The sequence below is a fragment of the Budorcas taxicolor genome, chromosome 25 (assembly GCF_023091745.1).
Source record: "Budorcas taxicolor isolate Tak-1 chromosome 25, Takin1.1, whole genome shotgun sequence".
Classification (NCBI taxonomy): domain Eukaryota; kingdom Metazoa; phylum Chordata; class Mammalia; order Artiodactyla; family Bovidae; genus Budorcas; species Budorcas taxicolor.
Window position 1 is genome coordinate 46,302,585 of NC_068934.1, and position 24,323 is coordinate 46,326,907.

At 46.5% G+C, this 24,323-nt stretch overlaps 1 protein-coding gene across 2 annotated transcripts in view; it reads right to left on the reverse strand.

Moving 5' to 3' along the window:
* The window catches only part of CHKA (choline kinase alpha), a 57,276-nt gene that overhangs the window by 18,765 nt on the left and 14,188 nt on the right, over positions 1-24,323 (reverse strand). The window contains exons 2-3 of one of the 2 annotated variants that reach the window (XM_052661846.1): positions 14,453-14,564; positions 3,523-3,576 (exon numbers count right to left, since the gene is read on the reverse strand). In XM_052661846.1, the coding sequence (XP_052517806.1) occupies positions 3,523-3,576; positions 14,453-14,564 (166 nt within the window). The remainder of the gene's footprint in view (positions 1-3,522; positions 3,577-14,452; positions 14,565-24,323) is intronic. The other variant, XM_052661847.1, reaches the window with a different exon arrangement.

The window sequence follows — 24,323 nt, forward strand, 5'->3', positions numbered from 1 at the left end:
CTGAGGATGCCCCGTGCTCACAGCAACGCTGTCACACTGTACATGGCAACCCAGCGTGCACACACACACACACGCACACATTCGAAACAAACCATACATGCTCACAGCTGTGCAATGCTTTCTAGTATTTTCTACTCTGGTTCACTTAAGGAAGCAAAGGAAGGCTGACATCTGACGCCCCAGCAGAGGTTTACAGCCCACCCCGAGAACAGCTGATGGAGACAGGGCAGTGGGGGGAGGGGAGATGCCTGCTGTCAGGACTAGGCAGCGGTGTTTGCCGGTGAACAGGGGGCAGAGGAAAGTAGCCACTGGATCTGGCCGCACGAGTCACTGGTAACAAAACCAAGAGTGGTTCAGGAAGCCACGGGGACAGGGCTTAGAATGCAGCTGGGGCAGAGCGAGCAGAAGAGGCCGCAGGGGCCCCAGGGGGTGGGAGAAGTGTGAGACTGCCTTTCCACTTTATCCGTGTGGCTTTATCCCTGAAAAAAATTAAATCCAGCAATAATACCCAGATTGTAACAACACTATGACCCTCCTGAGAAGATACAACAGTACCTCCTAGGTGAGGGGGAGTCTGAAAAGGAAAGGTGGGACACACAGCCACTGCAGGCCGGGGAGGTGAGCCCACCAGTGACTCGCGGGCCCCCTAAGCGGAAATGGAGTCAGGGCTCCTGCTGGTTTGGAGAAGAGACAAAGACCAGCCATTCAAAGAGGCCCAAAGACCAACCACCTTCCCTGTTGTGACCACCGGCTGCCTACCTTCTGACCCAAGGGGATCATAAACAAACAGCACCGACTGGCCCCTAGTGGAAATCTGGCCAGGAGGCTCCGTGGGGTCAGGCTGCTGGGACCTGGTAGGATAGAGCTCACCTAACTTGGATCAGGAGAGAAAGCAATCACCAAAGGACTGTCAGCAAGAGGCCGACACGATCAGATAAGCAGTTCAAAAAGATGGCTCTGGTGATGACGAAGGGAATGGTCTGTGGGCAGCAAGAGTCGCAGTGGGAGCCCTGAGGGGAGCTGGGGCAGTCTGGACTAGCCAGGCTCACAGGCCGGGTAGAGAGAAGCTTACAGATCCAAGGTCCGGTCCAAAGGAACACAACCAACGGACTTGTGGGTGGGACACAGCGGGAGGGGAGGAGTGACGGAGGAGGCTTCCTGCTTCCGGCCTGCCAGGAAGGACGGACTGAAAGAGAATGTGGGCTCAGTCCTGGACCTGGTTAGACACCCCGGGAGACAGGGAGCAGCTGGGGTTGGCTCCATGGGCTGGAGGAGCCGCAGATCCCTGGTCTCCAGGAGAAACAAAGGACCAGGTTTGGATCATGTGGTCTCGGAAGAGTGGGGAGGGACAAGTGGTCAGGCCTAGTACTTAAGACAAGAAGAGAGGGACTTCCCTGGTGGTCCAGTGGCTAAGACCCTACATTCCTCATGCAGAGGGCCCAGGTTTAATCCCTGGTCAGGGAACTAGATCCCACATGTCACAACTAAAGATCCTGTGTGCCCCCAGTAAGACCCGGTGCAGCCAAAGAAATAAATATTGGGGAAAAATAAAAAGACAATAGGAGGACGAGCCCAGAAGGAAAACAAGGAAGGGATGGAGTAAAGGAAGGGCCTTTGCTTGGTGCCCCTGAGTCCTGGCCCCTCGGCTGCTAGGAAGTGAAGGGGAAACAACTTAGGTTCAGCGTCTTGGAGATCCTAGTAACCCAACAGTTTCAGTCCCAGTACAGACAGAAGTCTGTACACAAAGGCCCGGGAGACGAAAGACAGAACATCAGCTACCTCCCCCCGACAGTGGCTGAGTCAGGGCCTCCCCTGAGAGCACAGAGTCCAGACCCTCCAGACCGTGGTCTTTGGAGCTCGGCCCAGGAGGAAGATGCATGGAAACTCGAGAAAGAACGTCAATACTTTTATTCCATTATAATCTCAGCTCTCTTAAATTCCCGTTTCTTGATAATTTTAGTAATTAGTATTGCTGCTGCTGTTCAATCGCTAAGTTGTGTCCGACTCTGTGACCCCATAGACTGCAGCACAACAGGCTTCCCTGTCCTTCGCTGTCTCCTGGAGTTTGCTCAAACACATGTCCATTGAGTCAGTGATGCCATCCAACCATCTCATCCTCTGTCTTCCCCTTCTTCTCCTGCCCTCAATCTTTCCCAGCATCAGGGTCTTTTTCCAATGAGTTGGCCCCTCGCATCAAGTGGCCAAAGGACTGGAGCTTCAGCTTCAGCATCAGTCCTTCCAATGACTATTCAGGACTGATTTCCTTTAGGACTGACTGGTTTGATCTCCTTACTGTCCAATGGACTCTCAAGAGTCTTCTCCAACACCACAGTTCAAGAGCATCAATTCTTTGGTGCTCAGCCTTCTTCATGGTCCAACTCTCACATTCATATACAACTACTGGAAAAACCATAGCTTGACTAGACGGACCTTTGTTGGCAAAGTGATGTCTCTGCATTTTAATACACTGTCTAGGTTGGTCATAGCTTTTCTTCCAAAGAACAAGCGCCTTTTAATTTCATGGCTGCAGTCACCGTCCGCAGTGATTTTGGAGCCCAAGAAAATGAAATCTGACACTTGCCACTTTTCCCCCCATCTATTTGCCATAAAGTAATGGGATTGGATGCCATGATCTTTGTTTTTTGAATATTGAGTTTTAAACCACTTTTTTTTACAATAAGAGACAATAAGAGAGGGATTTCCCTGGTGGTCCAGTGGCTATGACTACACTCCCAATGCAGAGGGCCCAGGTTTGATCTCTGGTTAGGGAACTAGATTCCACATGCCATAACTAAAGATCCTGCATGCCACAAGTAAGCGTACAATGAACAAAACCAGTTTATTCACTGTGTGCAGCTATTTCTTTCATCTGCAGCGTGTGTGGGCGTGCACACCGCACACACACCTCCGCACTCTGGGAGAGTGGGCTCCACAGCAGCCACTCCCTGCAGACACCCTGCCTCAGAGTCTCAGGGCCAGGCGCTCTTGACCTGAAGCTCCTCTGAGCATACGCACTGCTGAGAGTGAGACCTCGCAGTTCAGAAGCAGCCTCTGGACCCGGGCACCACACCGAGAGGGCTTCCCTGGTGGCTCAGACGGTACAGGGTCCACCTGCGGTGCAGAGGGAAAAACACTCCCACCTGCCTGGGGACGGCAGCCCCTGAGCAGCACGGACGCCAGGCTGCCTCCACGTCGGAACATCACGCATGCCGGCCACCCAAGCCGCCGTCTCCTCGCAGCCCAAGTGCTGTTCAGCTCCCTACAGCCCTCCCTACACCCTCGGCAGGAGCCGGGAACATGGGCTGTTCGCCACCTCTTCCTGAGGTGGTGCCCAGTACCCAGAGCCCCTCCTCTGGGACACAACCAGGACTCGGACAGGAAGGGGCACAGCCGAAGGGGGTCAAGGCCCAGAGACCCTGTGCCCGCTTCCTGACAGCACAGGGGCCCTTGTCCACCCAGCGCTGCCCTGCCCACCACCAGCTCACACCTCACACCGGACGCAGGGCGGGCTGAATTACTTACTTGAAATTCACTGTCTTTCTGAGCTTGTTCGGATCCCTCTTTATTACAGGACTGCTACGAACGAGAAAAAGCAAACACTTCCGGTGAAATCGGGAACGCTGAGCAAGCACTCACTCAGCAACCATCAGAACAGTCAGGGTGTACAAGACATCACAGATCTTTAAACAAGGGTTTCTTGCACAGTCTAAACGCACCACCAGAGTCCCACACTCGGACCAACACCTGAGGAAGCACCTCGCTGCCTTACGAGAAAAGGGAGGTGCTGTGGGTACACACAGCCGCCACCTCACCACCACCCTGGTACCTTTTTACAATTTCATCGTTGGAGGAAAGTCATCGGAGGGAGCTTTCCCGTGGGCGCTGGGCCGGCTCACCAGTTTAGCCAGGTGGGTCTTTCGAGGCAGTGCCAGCCCAGGAAGACACTGTCCCATAAGGGGCACAAGGCCCGGGGCCGCCGAGGTCAGCACTGGGTGGATGAGGGTGCCCCGGGCAGGCAGGAGGCCTGCTGGTCGGGCAGCTACTAGCTCAGTGTGGAGTCTCTCCACCCAAGAGAGGCCCGAGCCAATTTAATACACGCCCTAAACTTACTTCATTTGTTAACGTATTGAGAAAGACTTCTACACCCCTTTCCTCAATGAAATTGCAAGTTAGCGGTAACCAGGAGTCTGTCAGCGACACACTCGGGACTCTGACCTTCCACAAGCCACTGTCTGCCCACATCGGCCCCTCACGGCAGATCTGAGCTCTTAAAAGCAACCCCCACCCCAAGTGCTTTAAAAACCTTCACACGGTGTTTAATAGGGAGACAGGGGAAAGCAAGTGAGAAACTTATGTGTCCTGTCAAATTTTATACTCAAATATTGCCCCTAGAAAAACGTTATTTGTTTAATTTATTAAACTAAGTCTGCTTAAGTCAGACACGGAGGCCCAGAAAGTAAGCTCTTACAGAAATTTAAGGTAAAAGATTCTTGAACATCCCATGAAAAACATACCTTTCCATTCCACAGCTTTATCAAAAATACCTGTACCAAGGGTAGAAAGTGTGGACAGGAAAAAAAAAATGCCACGTTAAGCACCACCAGCTACTCTAGCACCATTCAAAACACCTAGCCATACAGAGCAACCACTCCCATCCATCAACACGGAAATAATAACCCACAGACATTTTAATGTATGTTCTGTATAAATAGTACATGTTCCAGTTTACTCAATATAAAAAGTAAACAAAATAATGTTCATATGAAGTTATCTGCAAAAGACTCGCACTTATACATACTTGGTAACATTTTTAGCACTCAGTGAAGTACATTTTGTACAAAGTACAGAAAGTACAAATGGGGGATATATGCTATTTTCTTCTGTGTAATCTGCATTTCTCTGATGGAAAGATGTTACCGGTTAAATCCCGTTACAATGAAAACTACAAAATGAAAATACTACAGAGACAGTTTTTGACTCTTGCTGATGGCTTGACGCGGGGCGGGACACACCCTAGGGAGGAGTATTAGGTACGGTCACTCCTTCCCTAACTGCAAAACACCTTTCTGATCACCCCATGGCCTTAGCCCTACACTCCAGCGGTCCCCTCTCCCCAGTGGCCCACAAATTCCTAATGGACAGGGACTCCACCTTTTCTTTATTGTTGGTCTTTCCCAACAAATCCTGGTGCTCACGATACTTTGTGGATGGCAGGACTAAATAAATACTCCTTCGCCAGGAAGCTCAAGGAGCGACCAAGGGCGAACGAGCCTGGTGAGTCCAGACCCAGGTCTGTGACTCCAGAAGTGGGGAGACGGGCTACGGCACTAGGTAGGATGCCCGGTGGGCTGCAGTGCCCCCCAAAGATTAACTTCTTGTGCTTTTTTCCCCCAAAGGACACTAAGAACAGAACAAGTTCTATGATCTGATATTCTGCATATTGATACTTCATCAGAAGAGACAAATAAGGAATTTGGAGACCCCACTGAAGTCTGCAGTAACGGGATTTGACCTGTACACACTTCTAGACAACCGTGGTTATTTCTATGCTGTTATTACTTGAACTGTATCTTCTTAGGGAGATACAGTTAAGGGGTTATTGAGCCAACACAAGTCCCTCTCCCTTGCCTAATGGTGCTCTCAATAACAGCAAGTCACCTCACCTGACTTACCAATTGCCTTAGTTCCCAAGGCCATTTCTTTTAAACAAAGTAGCGTCATTAGGTAGAAATAAGTTCTACAAATAACTTCCCCGCCCTGCCCACTCCATTCTGCCCCCAGTGCATCGTTGCTCCTCCCGTCAGAGCACCATCAGGAAGGCCAGATGGACCTGCGCCACACCCAGCCCTCTGTTCTGTTTCCTCAGTACAGAATGTTCAGGGCCCCTCGATCCTGCAGGTAAGAAGGGCAGGAAATCAAAAACCAAGCAGGCTGAATATTCACAGAAAGGTGAGGGAAGCAGCCGCCCGCAGAGAGAGCCACCGAGAAAGGGGCCTTTCTGTCCAGGGAGAGAGGAGGTAAGACTTAACTTGGGATCTCTGGGATTTTATCAGAGGCACAGGCTTATTCAAAGCAGATATTAAAATACAATATAGAAATATTTAACATGACTCTGAGTTCTTCACCAACTAGCTTGTACATTAATAAAAATTAGCTTTCAATAAGTTATAAAATAAAGGTAAGTTTTAACATTTATTAGAAATTTGAACACTAACATTATTTAATATTAAATAATTGTTTTAAAATTTTCATTTTCAACACTACTGTGGTCATGTATTTTTAAAATCAGCTTACATGAGTACATGAAACCTGCATGGAAGAAATACTATGAAATCTGGAAGAACCCTAAAAAACAAATAAGGGTAAAGACGAAAGAAAGCTGGTCAGAGACACAGACGAATATTGGGCACCTGGGTTTCGCTACGCTCTTCTGGTCTACTTCTATATGCATCTGAAATTCTCCATAATAAAATGTTTTTTAAAATAAACACTGAAACTTAAAGACCTTAGAAGTCAGAATGTACCAGATATGCTACAGAAGACGCCCAATGCTAGGAATAAACTAAAGACTCCTGAATTGTATACTCAAATAAGTGACTGTATGCTACAAAGAGAGAAGATATCCAATAATAATAAAAATACACTGTCACTGGTTTCCTGCCATCTTTCTTGTTCTTTTCTTCCTAGTTTGGTTTTCAAGAGAATCTATAAGTATTCATTATAATCCAAGTATTCAACAGCTCTGCTGTAGGAAACAGGCTAAAGTCGTAGTAATAAAAAAGGGGGTGTGGTTTATATTTTGTTTTAAAGTCATGGAAGAATTTAAAAGCTGAAACAGATTTTTGGTTGGCCAAGCACCTCTAAATTTAAAACCTAAGTTCCTAAAAGCCTGTACACTATTGGCTAGGTAATAAGATGAGACCAAATAGGACTCTGACTTTTCACTTTACATATGCCTATACTTAGAAAGGATTTACAGGCATGCTATTTCTACAGTAAATATATTTGGTACAAGGTTTCAAATGTTACTTTTCTGACAAAATCACATTTAAAGGATTTCTTACTTTAAAGACTATGAAGAAAGTAAGTTACCTAATATTCCACAATATAAAAGGGTTATTTCTTTACATTTGTTTAAGCCAAATAAACTCTCATTGCTCGGGCAGTTGTTAATAAAAGATTCTGATAATGATGAGGGAACTAGTTTAATGATTAAACTACTTTAATAAAGCCACATTTGCTGGATGAAACAAAAGCAGCATCTGGATTTTCCCTGGTCTGTGTATGTGTGGCTGTGTGTGTAAATAAATGAGAGCGGCATACAGCTACTTCAATATCATGTATAAAACCTGAAACATTTATCTTCACAGTGCATTTAAAGACCCACTATTGCATTAGCTGCTTGTGGGTAGGTTGGGGAAAAGTGATGAACCAACTGAGAAAGAAGAGTGACACGTCCTCACTAGTATACTAAGTTGGAAATGCTGTTTAAAATCAAATCATCAATTACAGATAATGTCAGGAGGAAGGTGTACCATGTTAAATATGATGGTGGCTACAGAGATAAAAAGATACAAATGGGAATCTACGCACAATAAGGGCAAGCATCATTCAGCTACTGTCTCTTTTAAAGGCTCTTATAAAACAAAAGATTAAGTTGGCTGCAGCCTTTTAATAAAAGAGCTTTGGGATCCATCAATGAGTAACTAAGAAAGAATAAGCCAAATGTTAGCTAGACTCAGCTTCTAGGGCATCTAAGGTTTGGTCTGGGAAAACCCTCTCCCTCTCCAGCAGAGGGTCTCCTGCTGAACTGAGCCCCGAGGGACTCTGGGCCACCAGGGTTCACCCTGAGTCACAGGATGGCTGCACCACCCTGAGTATTCAGTCACTACGAGGCTTGTCAGGTCCTGGAGGGCCATGGGCTTCCTGACTGTACTGCCTGTGGTTCTGAAGATGACTAAGATGAGAGAAGAGGTTCTCAATGTGGGGGCTACACCTGTTGCCGTCCCTGTTAACCAAGGTGGCAGGAATGCACGGCAGGAATGTGGCTCTTCAGTAACCTTTTGCAGGATGTTTTCTCCTCAATATCATGGACCCTAACCTTCTGAAAACATTCTGTATTTATCGCTCTTACGGCTTCTTCTGCCATGTCCTGAAAATATATTACAGAACACATTAAATTGTGAGGTGACAATGCAATGATCTAAAGTATAGCTCGTGTGATTATTTAGTGAACACATAGGGGTAGGGAGAATTGAAACAGACAATGATTTCTAACATTTCACTGGAGTCTCTAGAGTGTGTTCCATCTACTCAAGGACCAATCTAAGACAGTCTGATTCCGCTGAACTCTGCAAAACCAGATGATGTGACGAATATCGAGAGGAGACTGGAACTTCTAAAAGGCTCCAGGCAGACCTAAACTAGGAGGAAGACAGGTGAGTGCAAGGCCAGGTAAAGAAGGTGGCTTTCTAAAGGTGACTTTCTCAAAACTGAGGTCTAATCCCAGGTGGCCTGCCGCCCCAGGACTCTGACGGCTTCGGGTTCCTGCCAGCCCCAAGGTTGACTGGCAGGCAGCATGTTTCCAGGGACAGATCCTGTGCATGGGGCTGGGGAGAAGGACCCTACGTGATAAGGGCAGAGAAGGGAGTGTCCAACTCCAACCACAACATCAATATGTATGTGGCATTTCCTGAAGGCCGAAAATGGCGTGAGAGAAGCAGCAGCTGAATACTGGACATGAATTTTCAAGCTGAGGCCCATAAACGTCTAAAGTTACTAAATGTTTGTCATTTTCTACTGAGGAAACAGAAGAAAGGGATCTGATTTACCTGGGACTGAAAAAAAAACCAACCACCCCAAAGTGATATATTCAGTACATAACATTCTGAAATCTTAATTACTGTAGCTTTTTAAGCAAGCACAAACTGTAGCTGGTGCTACTTAACAAAAGCATTACAACTTTGTTTTTTTAAAAAAACATTTCTTGAAACCAAGAACTAAAAGAAAGAAATTAAAGCCGTAGAGAATGCTCCAACTTCAGAGGACTCATACTATACCGTGAATCGTGTCTGTCACCTGGAAACCAGAGTGCTCCAGGCACGATCGCATGGACAAGCCTGCAGCAGAGAACACATGCACATACAGCTCAAGTCGTACATCACCCCGCGCCCTTCACGCCGCCCAGCACAAAGACGCTCCCTCCCGAGAGGGCGGGCTGCAGCCACACCAGCGTTCCGGGGGCCAGGCATCTGCCCTGGCTTCATGCTAGAAACCCCAAACATTTAAGACCAGCAAGACAAAAGACACTTTGCATATGTCAAAATTAGACACAGTAGCCTGTGGTTTATTTCGTTATCAAAAGAAGGCACCAAAGCAGGTATGGAAGGTGGTACCAGGGTAGGGGGTAATTTGGCAACTGCCTTTGGAGAGGATTCATGGGAGAAAGGCTGGGTGAGACCAAATGGGAACACGCAATACTAGAAAAATGCTTCACTTCCAGGAGGAAGGTTTTGACTGCTTTACAATAGATATATCATGCTCAACATAGATGGGGAGTTTTTAAAGTAGAGTAAATTAGGTTACAATGACCTAATACAATGAGAAAAAAAATTCAACGCGCCTTGCTCATCTGGCGGGAACGTGTGCCCAGCCACTGGGGACCGAGCTGGGCTCTGTGTGAAGCAGGGCAGCCACCCCATCTCGGCTCCAGAGCCAAGTGCTGCTAGCAGGCGGCTTCTCAGGGAGCCAGCAGTTTACTGCTGACTACCTGTGGGCTGCTCCGGACTTTATCATGCCTGAATTTTCAATTAAGCTGGGGTTAAGAGAAGACAGGGACGGTGACTTTTGGTTTTCTGGATTCAAAAAAGACTGTGCCCCAGACGGTGCTTTTTGAGTCCCCGAGATATATCTGCGTTGTGCCTTGATGCCTTTCATTTTATTACGGTTAGTACTCCAACAAGCACTAATATTAGCCTTCTATTACTCAGAGAACAAAAACAAAAGTTCCCCAGACAACACTCGAAAGATCTAGGGTGTGTTACAAACGTTCAGGCCTGTGAGGCCGTTGGGAAAGGCCAGGCGGAATCTCTCCATTCATGCAGAGAAGGGACCGGCTCCACACAGTCACTGTTCTGACAGAGGCGAGGACAAAGCCTCCTGAGACTTCCGCCCACTGGCACAGGTCACACTGAAGGAACAATACGTACTGACATTTGTGTCTTCCACAATTCATGATAAATAAGCAAACTGGTTATTTGTAATCAGCCAAACTCGCTTCTGGGAAAAGGCTGCTGCTGGACGGTGCAGAGCGCATGTTCCTTCCCAGAAACCAGAAAGGAAAAAAATCACGTTACATTGGCAGCTGACGTCATCAGTTCAAGCTCTCTTCTAGCAATTATACCTCTTCCCACAATAGCAAAGATTCAACCAGGGCTTCTCAAGGCTTCTACTCAGCAGTCCTGCCTGCTTTAGTTACAGTCGATTTCATGGTTAATTTCAGTTTTCATCGTCAGTTTCCAGCTAAGGAGGATAACCTCCTTTTCATTAAAGTTAGAGCTGGCCCATGGGAAATAGGCACTAAATGCTACTGACGTACACTGTTTGAAGATCAGACCAATATTTTTATGTTTAATAATCTCCTACAAACAATATTGTGTGGTGTGGCAGTTTTTCAAGCTGTGTGTGTCTGATCTTGTTTCATTCTCAAAAGGGCCCATTTTCCTCTTGTCCAATGCAGGACTTTTCATGTGCCCCTAAAATTAACACGAATCCTGAATAGAACCTCCAGGAGGGTTCAGCTGGGAAGTCTGCTTCTGATTCATCTCGTGGAGAAATGGGGGCTGGCAGAGACAGCTGTGTGGGGACAGAACTGTCGTCTCTTAAACCCGCCAGGAAGCTTCACCTTGGCTGTCTATTGTTTAGCCCGTGGTGAGCTGCACCACAGAGCATCTCAGGGCTGCTATGAAAACAAGGTCAGACATCTCACAATACCAAGATGAAGAATGAGAAAGCCAAGAAGCATCTTATTATTTTAAACCAAGTTACTTGTGAATGATTGTAAATGCAAATTTTAAAAGTACTATTGAATATTCGATTCTCACAGAGCTAAAAAGTCCCAGAGCTGAAAACGAGGAGGAGAAAAGGAAAGAAGGGATGTGTGAAACTCAACCAGGCTCTCATGTTATTAAACCAAACAGCTAAACATTGAGAAAATATTACATAAGCTGATCACCACATGCTGTCATGATTTGTCGTGTTTCAAGGAAGGAGCTTATTCTAACCTACCTTGAAGGATGTGAGAACTGCATTCATATGGCCAGTGCAGGAAATACCACAAGTGCACATACATGTATAGGGACGTGTGTGTGCTTTCCTCTAAGGCAGAGCGAAAAATAAGGCAAGCATGGCGTATGTGTTGTATATTTTTGTCTTTAATCCATGCATTCATGAAAGTAATGTGACTTATTATTTGGGTTCCATATTTGATCAGCCACATCTCTTAACGAATGCAAATCCTGACAATTTACTATCAATTCTGGCCATTTTTTTGGTTACGATGGGAATATAACCTGTAGACTATAGATACCCCTCCTCCCATTAGAGGCCAGATTCATTGTAAAGAGTTGATCAGCAATATGACCCAAAAACAAAATAAGTAATAGACATTTTAAAACCTGACTTGAAAATATGAGAAGAGGAGGGACTCACATTTGTGGTAGAATCCTGGCCGCACGCCGTGAAAGCCCAGCTTTTAAAGCACAGGGCGCTGCGCTTGGATCGAGTCTTACTGGCCGCTGAGTCTCCACCCCTGACTCCTCAACTCCTCCTCCCTCTTAAACAGAAGTCCCTGCTCAGGGATCCTGAATTTCTCCCCTTCCTCATGCTGCCCAAGTGTCCAATGGCCAGCAGTTGACAAGGGCCATTAACGTCTGAAACTCTTAGCTGGCAGCAAGGGCCCCTGCCAAACCCAGAAGAACGTGGTAACCAAAAATACTTGAGGCTGCAGGTTTCACAGTTTTTACTAAGCTCATACTTCAACCAAAAAAGTGTACTTGAACTAGGGCCTCAATCAAAAGTGTACTTGAACTTGAGTAATTATGTGAAAACATTGAGCCCATCTAGAAAGCAAAGGAACAGCTTTTTTTCTAACAAAAGCAAGTCTGTTGTCTACTGAGTCAACTGTGAGGCCGCCCGACGTTTGCTCAGTGCCCATCTCGTGAGCAACCTGTTTCCCTCTCTACCCGTGTGCTTCCAAGCATGGCTTCTGCGCCTCCTCAGCAGATGCAGTTTTAGGAATGGAAACTGACAGCCTAGTAAAAATAGAATTGAGAAGCTAAATGCAGAGTGCTGCCCCCACCTCCCCCGTTAACACTGTGTGTAGAACATGCTCTGATCCATTAGCTCAGTAAAAAGTTAAATTCATTTTAAGTGGCGTCCATTATTCTCTATTTTTCTATTGAGTTACCCAATAATCTTTCTTTCCCTTTAAAAATAAATAGGGACAGAGAATTCTGTAAAATTCTATTTCCAGACATGTCTATTGCACTTAAGTACTATAAAGTAATATTTCTAGACTGCTAAAATTTCAAAAAAGACAGAATATTAACTACAGATGGTGAATCTTTATTTGGGGAAAAGAAAATTTCGGGGTGCATGGGCTATGTTGCAGCTGGCTTTCTCTAAGTTGCCCATCCTTAACACGGCACGCTCTAGAGCGGTGCTGACCAACACAGCAGCCACCAGCTACATGGGACTGTCTGTTTAAATGAATTAAAATTAAATAAAATGTAAAACGCCATTCCATGGCTGCCCTTGCCACATTTCAAGCGTGCCTAATGGCCACAGGTGGCTGGTGACCGGCATCCTGGACCGCACGGATCAGCATCTCATCCCCTCTGGACAGGGCCCTGGGACCCCGTCTGGCCCAGGGGGAGCACACAGGGCATGCTGAACACGCTCCTATTTAAGTTAAAACAGCAGCCTCAGGAATCAGAGTAAATACTAGTCTTACTGCCTGCGATTCCAGGAGGTGGCTATTAAGGTATTTTAAAAGTGTTGCTTAAATGAAAGCATACAAAACAAATGAGCCAAAATGGGACTTCACCGTTACAGAGAGTCCTTAGGAGGAAAAACGGCTGAAAGTTGATTTCATTAAAAGACCCAAAAGGACGTAAACTGAGTATTTCAGGAACTTCTCTGAGACTGCAACTTGATTAAATAAAAAAACTGAACCGCAGGGTCAGCGGGCAGGGCCAGGTGTGAGAACCCAACTCCACGGCAGCTCAGGTTTCCTCAGACGTGCGGGCTTGTTTCCAACCTCAGACCCTCACCCTCTAAGGGGAAGCTACCCAGTGGGAAGGTCTGGTCACATCATGACAATTTTTTAAGTGAGTTAACACTCAGAACGCCAACTTTATTATTTCTAAACATATGATCGATCATCACAGAGAATGGACATGACCTGCTTTTTAGACTGAGCTGAGGCTTCCCTGGTGGCTCAGAGGGTAAAGCATTTGCCTCCAATGCAGGAGACCTGGGTTCGATCCTGGGTCGGGAAGATCCCCTGGAGAAGGAAATGGCAACCCACTCTAGTATTCTTGCCTGGAGAATCCCCTGGACAGAGGAGCCTGGTAGGCTACAGTCCACGGGGTCGCAAAGAGTCGGACACGACTGAGTGACTTCACCTGAGAGAGACTAGTCTTAGAAAAAAAAAAAACTAAGTGAGAAAACGAACTTTCCATTTCACGAGGATCAAAACAGGCCCTTCCAAGGGAGATTTAAATGGGTATAAAAATCCTGCCGTTGCAATATACACACATTTATATGTGTGTTCAGTAAAATGATAAATTCATGTATAGGTTTGTTTTTTTTTAATCCAGACATTTGGGATATAATTGGTTAAGACAATTCAACAAATAAGGCGCTTTAACTGAAAGTTAGATTCAATTATTTAAGTCATATAAAAATTCAGAAAGATTAAGAATCTAACAAACTCAAAGTTTTAAAAGAAATCTCAAAAGGAGGTACTTACTAAATTCAGCTTCACTGAGCTTGCTCCTTTGCACTGGGGTTATCCTGTAGCCCCTTTCGGACGATGCTAAACAAACCATACCTTCCCCACGTTGGAACCTTACAACCTAAGTCTGAGCTGAAAATTTCACTGTGGGGAAAATCTAGGCGTCATCAAAGCCCTATTACAGATTTGACCAACATGTACTTTTTCTGGACGTAAAAGTGGTACTTGTACTAGTTTGCTAACAAATAGTAAGACAGAACTCACTTGGAATAATAAAGAAAAAACCCAGGGGTGCAGCCCGATTACAATAAAAGCAGTGTCTTTAAATAGTTACCACACCACCACTAACACGTCTTAAATCTCCTCCCAGGTAATCAGGCCAAGAGGATGAGAACTGCGGCCAGGCTCCCCGCCCCGAGCAGCCGAGGGACTCACCATCTTCAGGATAGCCCCGTACAGCCGCAGGAGCACCTTCCGAGGCTCGTCTCCGACGGTGGCCAGGGTGTCGGGCAAGGAGCACTGGAACAGCATGTTGCTGAGGCCACCTCTGCTGGAAACAAGAAGAGCGTAAGGAGCGGGACCTGAGGGCAAGCCACGTCACTCTTCTGGGGTAACTGGGCGAGAAGTCGGCTCCCGCCCAAGATACCTGCCCTCACCTGAGTCTCCATTCCGTCCCTCAGGGAACCGGCAACACAGATGAGCTCCACAGCTCTTAGATCAATTCCACACGCAAACTCCCCATCGGTCCTCAAGGACAGCCACGGAGGGAAGCGTTTTGTTTTTAATTTATCTTAATTAGAGGATAATTACTTTGTAACATTGTGCTAGCTTTTGACAATCATTGGCATGAACTGGCCATAGGTATACCTGTGCCCGCCCACCCCACCGCATTTGGAACCCCACCCCATCCCTCTAGACTGTTCCAGAGCACCGGCTTTAGGCGCCCTGCTTCATGCATCAAACTTGCACCGGTCATCTATTTTATATATGGTAACATATAAGTTTCAATGCTATTATCATCCCACCCTCACCTTCTCCCACTGAAGCCAAAAGTCTGTTATTTACTGCTGTGTCTCCTTCGATGCCCTGCATGTAGGACCATCAGTACCATCTTTCTAAATTCCATATATATGCGTTAATATACAGTATTTGTCTTTCTCTTCCTGACTTACTTCACTCTGTATAATAGGCTGCAGGTTCATCTACCTCATTAGAATGGCTTTTAATTGCATGTAGCATCTGCCTCAGAGAGGGACAAGGGGCAAAGAGACCCTCCTCAGCCATGGGAACTGGGGGTGGGGGTATCTCAGATGTATCCCTTCCAGTCCATGTTCATCTGTGACCCCAAATTCCCATCCTGTTCCCATCACTGCTGAGTTAAAATCTTGGAGCAATACCTAAACCATCCCCCCAGGGCTTTCCACTTGAAGTTGCAAGATCCACCCCTTCTCAACCAGATTTGACTAACAGCCGTTTCAAACAATTTGCAACATTAAGAATTATTGGAGCTCTCAGAGGAAAGGGGAGACCTCAACACCCAAAACCTTTCACGTGACTACCGAAGCAGTTCGGAACTCAGGGCCCAAGGCGTCTCAACTACAGCAGGCGTCAGAGTCTAGTCAATAGATCGGGAAGAGCTACCACCTAGGCGAAGCGCGATGCTAGAAGCTCAGATAACACAAAACTGAAACAGGCTCTGGTCCTACCTCGAGAAACTTCCGCTCCAGGGCAGAAAGCAGACATAAAACTATAAGAGAGACTGCAAAACCGCAGGACAGTGTCTAAACCAGAGGCTCAGCAAACCCTGACCGGCACCTGCCCGTCAGATGCAGCTGTGCCACACGGCAATGCTGTGCCTGTGCAACTTCTGGAGACAAAGTTATGAGCCAGTTGGAGCACGGCTTTCTAGAACAGCAGCCCCGTCTCCAGAGCCTGATGCCTCTCTCCCTACTCTATCCACCAGCAGTCCAGTGAAACTACGCTCCCCAAGGGAGGCTAAAATACAAACCACAACGGAGCCGTCACACGCCCAGACAGGGCTCATGGCACACGGTGAGAGGCACCGCCAAGAACCAGTCCAAGAGAGAGAGTTCAGTTTGTGTGCCAAAGAGAGATAACTGGGAGAACTTTTTATCTGGAGGTGTTAACGCTCTGCACTAACGGTGGCACAGACTCGTGCCCAGTTCTGCTCCCAGGGCGGACGTTCTCCACCCTCCCTGCATTAGAGGAGCTGGGCTGTGCCCAGGGGGCAGCCTGCCTCACATCAGGACTGTACTTAGCAGCCGCCTCTACAGCCGTCCAGGCCTGTGTGACCAAGTGCCAGCACATAGAGCGTAAAGGGCGGGCCTGAAACCAGCAACGGACCCGCTTACACGCTGGGCCCCGCCCCCGTCCATCCCACAGTGTACACCAACTCCCAGGTCGATTCTGCGATGACGCTGGTGTCTTCGGGGACACCCCTCTGTGAGCAGCGGCTCCCGTGTCACCGGGTTCTGGCAGCAGGCAGACCCGCCCATGTGCTGTGGTGCCAACCCGCCTGCTCCTGTCCTCACCTCTTTGGGCAGTGCCACCAGCCTCATGGTCCCGCCTCAGGGTGCCAGCCCAGAGGTCAGGGCCCCGGCACAGCTTAGCAGTGCCCTCAGAGGTGGACCCACAGAGCCGGGCCCCTCCTCTCAGCTTCCAGGATCTTGTCCCTCCTCCCTCGCTTCCCCAGCCCTGGGAGGCTGCCCCTGCACACTTAGTGCCCTTATCGTACTCACTTGTGCCCGTTTTGCTTTTCTGGTTCTCCGCCTGTTCACCCAATTTCCTAATTCTCTAGGTCTGCTGAAATACCCAGTGTCGTTTCCATTTTCTTGCCAGGATCCTGACTAGCACACGTGGCCAGAGCTGCGGCGGCGTCTTAGATCATGAGGTTAAGGGCTACATCCCAGGAACGGCGCAGCCATCAGCCACGAGGGGTGCGCATCCCCACTGATCCAGGGGCACTGCTGCACTGGCTCGGCCTGGCTACTCCCAGGCCTCTTCAATGCACGAAGGAAGCGGATTTCTAGGTGGTTTAAGCTACTGTGACTCTGGGGTCCTCTGTCATAAGCAGCTAAGCTCAGTACTAACTGATACCACTCGCCGCCTCACCCACTGACTCCTGCTCTTCCAGTCAAAACTCCTCATTCTTCTCTGCTACTCTAACTACCGACTATTTAAAACCAGGCTGAAGCCCAGCGTCCTCAGGAAGCTTCTGTATCTTCCTGCTAGCTCCCTGAAGGCAGGGGTCATGTCTAGCTTCAGCTCTCCAGGCCCACGGCCCCCAAGGGAAGGCGCTCAGCAGACACCTTCTGAAAACGGCAAGGCCCGCGGCACTCTCCCTCAGCTGGTCTCCTCCCTGCTGCGCGGCGTAACCGGCCATCCTACACTCTCCTCACCAGGCTGGCGGGTTAGCCCGGCTCTCTAATGAGGCTGAAAGCTCCCCCAGAGACAGGCCCTTTCTCCTGAGGGAGGGCATCATTTAAGAGAAAACCACAGGCTTCAGAGTCAGGGAGCCAGGGATTCAAACCCCACTTCTGCACTCACTGTGAGACCTTGGGCACAGCACTAAAGCTCTCTGACTCGCAAAAATCCACTGCTTGGTCAAAGAGCAGCACCTCACACAGTCACTGCAGGAGGCAGGGTCACGGAGCCCGGGGACTGAGACGCTCCGAGTATCTGATACGGCGGGACCATCTCAACCTCCCGACAATCTCAGGGTGGACCTGGCCTGCCTCCATCGCACACAGGAGGAAATGGAGGTGCAAAGCAAGGAGGTGGCCAAGCCAGGAGGGAAGGCAGGTGTCGGGCTCCAGAGTCCCTGGGTTTAACTCTGATGCTGAGCGAGACGGGAGACAAACCTGGAGGGTGCCACATGCCGCATCAGACACACAGCAGGTCTGAGCACCCCCGTGGGTCACAGGAGCACGATGTCAGAACAAGTCTGCAGAAGTCTTGCGTAAGACAAATGACTGTTCCTGTGGTCACATATGACCACAGACTTAGTGGCTTTAAACAACACACATTCATTGTCTTGCAGTTCCAGAGGTCAGATGCCTGAACATAGGTCTCACGGGGGTAAATTCAAGGAGTCAGCAGGGCTAGACATCAACAGGACATACCACCTTTCAGGAAACACAAAACATAGCTGAAACAGATCTGGAGGGAGCGGCAGGAGTCACGGGTTCAATCTCTGGGTTGGGAAGATTCCCTGAAGAAGAAATGGCAACCCACTCCAGCATTCTTGCCTAGAGAATCCCATGGGCAGAGGAGCCTACAGTTCACAGGGCAGCAAAAGAGTCGGACCAGACTTAGCAACTGAACAACAAATGCATTTCAAAGAGGGGTCACAGGCTGGGATGAGGAGTTCGTGTTTAATGGGCACAAAGGTTCAGTTTAGGAAGATGAAAACATTCATGGGATGACTGGTGGCGACGGCGGAACAACAACTGACTGACTTAATGCCACTGAACTGTACACATAAAAATGGCTAAAACGGTAAATGTTATGAGGGGACGACAGACGACAAGATGGCTGGATGGCATCACTGACTCAACGGACGTAAGTCTGAGCAAACTCCCGGAGATGGTGAAACAATGGGAAGCCAGGTGTGCTGCACTCCATGGGGTGTAGAGAGCCACACACGACTGAATGACCGCACAACAATGCCATGTATGTTTTACCATAATTTTTAAAAAGGAATGAAGTCCTGACACATGCTACAACACGGACGAACCTTAAAAACATGCTTCATGAAAGAAGCCAGCACAAAAGACCACATACTATGACCCCATTCACACGCAACGTCCGGAACAGGAAACCTACAGAGTGGGTGCCTAGGGCGAGGTAGAGGGGTCTGAAGGGCCTGGGTTTCCTTTTGAGGTGAGGAAATGTTCTAAAATTGATTGTGGTGATGGCTGCGTATACCCGTGGATATATTCAAAACCATACACTAAAAACCACTGAATCTATCATTTAAGTGGGTGGATTATACGGTATGTGAACTGTATCTCAATAAACGTGTTTTTAGGGGGAAAAACAACTTTGTTCCTATGTAATGATTTTTTCTGAACCAAGTAAACTGGAATGTGCTTCCACATAAACATTTCACAGATGTAAATAAGTCATTTTTAAGAATATTTTCAACAGCTTATTTAAAGAAAAGCAATCACACAGCATCTGGGAGCCTCTATAAGAATAAGGGACTATTTTCCCAGGAGTCTGATATTCAGAATATCAGTCCTAAATATTCATTGGGAGGACTGATGCTGAAGCTGAAGCTCCAATACTCTGGCCACCTGATGTGAAGAACTGACTGACTGGAAAAGACCCTGATGCTGGGAGAGATTGAAGGCAGGAGGAGAAGGGGACGACAGAGGATGAGATGGTTGGATGGCATCACTGACTCAATGGACGTGAGTCTGAGCAGACTCCAGGCGTTGGTGATGGACAGGGAGGCCTGGCATGCTGCAGTCCATGGGGTCAAAAAGAGTCAGACTGAGCAACTGAACTGAACTGAACTTTCCAGGAGGCAAGCTAGCTGTGCACCTCAGTTCAGCAAGCCCAGAAAGACAGGAGAGAAGGCAGACCCAGAGACAGGCTGGCCCAGCAGCCTCCACCTTCCATCACGAGGGCCCATCACGTCCAGTCCTGGCCGCCATGGGCGTCTGGCTGCCAAGCAACAGGACCGGCATGACATCAGCTAAAAGCCCTAGTTTTCCTTCCTGTCACATACTCTCCAAAGCTCAGTCCACAGTGAGAGCAAACAGATGAGCTACTGTTCTAAGCTGTGTAACTCGATTCAAAGTTTATCCCTGGACTCCTGAAAGAGACAGCCGGGCCGGCTTGGCCAGAAACAGGCCCACAACCTGGAAATCCTTCATCTCTTGTATTTTCCGTAGCCTCTTGCTCAATATGCTCCAGTGAGAGGAAGTAAACCATTGATGATTTTTTTTGGGCGGGGGGGGTGACAATCAAATGAAACCCTGACAGGCCACAGAAACGGTAGCAGAAATACAACAGTCAATTTACCATGTGACTTGTCAGGAATATCCTCCCGCACAAAACCCCAGGAAAGCTGGAGGACTCCAGAGAAGTCTGAAATGCCACACTTTTTATCAAGTGGCAGAAGCACTTTATAATAAACATATCTGCCATAATTCAGTTTAGGAAGTAATAAAGATACTCACATAAGCAAAATATGAATAAAATGAAAATAACACCTTTATTTCATATTCAACACATGTAAGTAAGCAAGCCATGGCAGGTAAGATGCTGAAGAGAGAGGTCCCTGTGGTGGGAATTCTAACCAGTGCCCTGGGGGTCCAGCTGAGTGTGGCCCCTAATCTCCACCCCACGGTCCCTCAAACAGCACCAACGGGACCACAACAGAGAACAGAGCTGCTTTTACAGACTGTTGACCACAGAGGAAAATCATCTCAATCGCTCTTGAAATTGATATTCAATTTCAACTGAAATATACAATTTCTCTAGATACGATTAAGAATTAACTTACGGGCTTCCCTGGTGGCTCAGCGGTAAAGAGCCTGCCTGCCAATGCAGGAGACATGGGTTTGGTCCCTGATCTGGGAAGATCCCACAGGCCGCAGAGCAGATAAGCGCATGCGCCACAGCCGCTGAGCCTGTGCTCTAGAGCTGCAGCCACTGAGCCTGCGTGCTGCAGCTCCCGAAGCTCACGCATCTAGAGCCCGCGCCCCACAGCAAGAGCAGCCCCTGCGGCGAGAAAGCCGTGCGCACCACAGCTAAAGAGCAGCCCCGCTGCCTGCAGCAGAGCAAAGCCCTCGCAGCAAGAGACCCAGCAGGGCCGAAAAGCAGCAAACAAAATAAACATCAAAAAGGAAAAAGGGTAAGCGCAATCAACAATTTAAAAAAAAGAATGAACTCACAATTAAGAATAATTTGATGGGTCAAACGACAATACACATAGAACAGAAGGGATATCTGGAAAAAAAATGCAGAAACAAACTGAAGAACACGTCCCTAGCCGAAGACCCAAAAGGCTAACTGGATTACATGCTAAAGAAAATGAGTTTGTGATCACAGAGCCACAAAGCAGTCACTTGGTAGGGCTTCGATGCTTCCGGCACATTCAACGTCACCTACACACAAGGGACAAAGAACCCGGGTGACCCAGGCGTAACTTTTAAAACTCAAAAAAGTTTATCAGTTTATTAGCTGTTGAAGCAAAGAAAGTAGGCTATTTTAATATGTATTAAAAATTTTTTGACTTGCAGACTTTAAAATCTAGGTTCCAAAAATTTGTGTGTACAAGGAGCTGAAAGACCTCCTCAAAATAAAAAAGATAACTTCCTGCCCAAATTCTATTATTCAAATATAACCACTTTGCATACAGTGGTATACATTTTTTCTTGTCATCTTCCCAAGCTCCTTTTCCCAGTTTCTTTCTCTGTATTAAAGTTGGAATCATGGTGAATATACTGCTCTGTTAAGTTGCTTTTCCACTTCTATTATGAGCATTTTCCATCAATTCAGTATTAAAAACATCATTTTTTATCAGGCACAGAATTTCACCTTAAAGACACAGCATGGTTTAACCAACTGCCTACTGCTAAAGATAAGAGTTTTTCCATTATTTTTCACTTCTATACACAACCCTATAAAATGCATACCTACATGTCAACCTTTATGCACAATCTGAGGAGATCCTTTAAAGCTGGGTTTTCTGGGCCAAAGGGCACTACCATTTTAAACTTTCTGATGGCTGCTGTCAAAGTGTCCCACAAAAGAGCCACACCAAGGCACTCTTCACCCATCAGTGGCATCAGAGCTCCTGTCTCATATCTAGATGGACCTGTTTTTTGTTAATCAATTAAAACCTGATGTAGCAGAATATAACTTTTTTAAACATTAAATTGCTAGTGAAGATAATGAAATTTTTTAATGCTTCAAGATATATATAAAGTTAACACATGGCATGAAATACTTTAAAGTTAAAAAAATACTGCAAAGGGAATATTTGTATGTACATCAATACAGGAAAAATCATTAATTCAAATAAATTATGAAACATACTTAAAGTTACCCAATTTAAAGGGATTTCTTGAAACATCTTAGTGATCTATGCTAAATAACTTCCCCCTAAACTGATAAACATCAATTCATTACTCCCCTCAACCAAAGGCATACAATTAATTGTGAAATCAAAACTGGAAAATGTAAAACAGCAGATAATCTAAAAATGTACTTGATCCAAAAATGGGTCAAAGAAATGGTGTCTCAATAGGCATCACATTGATTAGAACTGACTTTAAAAGAACCAAGACCAATTCCACAAAATCAGTGCAAAACAAAAGCCACTCCATGAAGCTAAGATCTGGCATCTGATGATACTTACTCTCAAGGTTTCTCATAGCAGGAGATGTCATTGTTTTCCTGATATGAAAGGTCTTCTTAAAATAGAAGGCTAGATCAACCGGTCCCATTCAGTCAGATTGGAACCAAAATGTTTCAGAGCATGCAGATTATTAACCCTCCTATGACAAACCATGCTATTACAAGTACACCTGTCACACAAAATGCTCTAACACTTGGGCACTTACACCAAACACACAGGTTATGACAGATTTCAAAAGTCTGCTCTAAAGATCAGACTCATTTCAGAAAGAAACAAGCAAATTTTAACATCAACGTAAAATGGTGGTTACCTCTGGACAAAAGAAAGGAACCCGAGGCCAATCTGGCAAAATGTTCAGATTTTATAAAGCTACTTTATTATTTTTAAAATTTTATTCTTTACTACTTTACAAATGTAATTTTTAATAAAGAGAACTTATTTTGCATAAAACTTCATGGCATCTAAAACAATCACCAGCCTATGCTATAATGAACTCTTCTCAAAAATCAGTTGGCAATTTAGCATATGTATAAAACCAAAGTCACCGGTAGTAAGGGGAAAAAAAGATGCTGGTGAAGGATCACAGTGGGTCACAGCAATGACCTCTCGATCGCAACAGGGGTATTTATGGGGGTCCACAGGGATCCTCTGACACAGGCCTCAAAAAAGTGCATGCTGTAGTGGGTGCTAGGTCACTTCAGTAGTGTCCGACTCTTTGTGACCCCATGGACTGTAGCCTGCCAGGCTCCTCTGTCCATGGGATTTCCCAAGCAAGAATACTGGAGTGGGCTGCTGTGCCCACCTCCAGGGGATTTTCCCCGACCCAGGGATTGAACTAGTATCTCTTCCATCTACTGCTTCGGCAGGGGGGTTTCTCTACCACTAGTGCCAGCTGGGAACATCCTCAAAAATTTAATCACTGAGTTACTGAATGATCCAGCAATTTCACTCCTACATATATACCTAGGAGAAATGAAAACATATGTTCTCACAGACACTGTACAATTTTCTAACAGCCCCCAAAAAGAGAAAGAACCCTAATGTCCATCAGTTACTGAATGAATAAACAGATTGTGGTATATCATGTAATGGAATATTACTCAGCCATACAAAGGAATGAAGTACCAATACATGCTACAACAAGGATAAACCTAGAAAACATTATACTAAGTGAAAGAAACTGGTCACAAGAGGCCATACATATTGTACGATTCCATCTATATGAAACATCAGAAGAGGCAAATCGATAAAAATGAATCAGTCAGTGGTTGTCAAGCTAGGGAGAGGGGAGGGTGGGAAGAGATTGCTAACACAGTATAGGGTCTCATTCTGAGATGATGAAAATGTCCTGGAAAAATTGCAGTGAATGCTGTATAACTGTGAAAATAGTGAAAACACTGAACTGTACCATTTAAGAGGATGAATTTCATACTATGTGAATTATGTCTCAATAAAGCTGTTATATTTTCCTTTTCTAAACCAGTGATAACTTGCCTTACGTAGTTTATTAAGATCAACCATTCACTGATTTATCTGAATCTATGAATGACCATCCTCTTTAATATTAAGCTCCCTGTGTAGGATCCATGGCGATCACTATTTGATTAAAATCTGCTCCCAAGTACTGAACACTTTCAATGAAACTGCCAGAGCTTAGAAGAAATCAAGCCCATGAAAAGGACGCCTCTGATTTTAGGATCTGGAGAAAGCAGTGCTAGTAAGGGCTTTGGAATGAGAAAAGTTACCAAGTTTCAGGAAACCTCTGTGGTTACGCTGGGTTCCAGCTTCCCACACCTATCTGCAACTCTGTTTGGAGGTGGCACCTGTTCCCCACCAGCACCACCAGGGGTCCTTTCCTGCAGTCCTGCCATAACTTCTTGCTTTCCTCCCCATGTATCTTTTCAAGGTCTT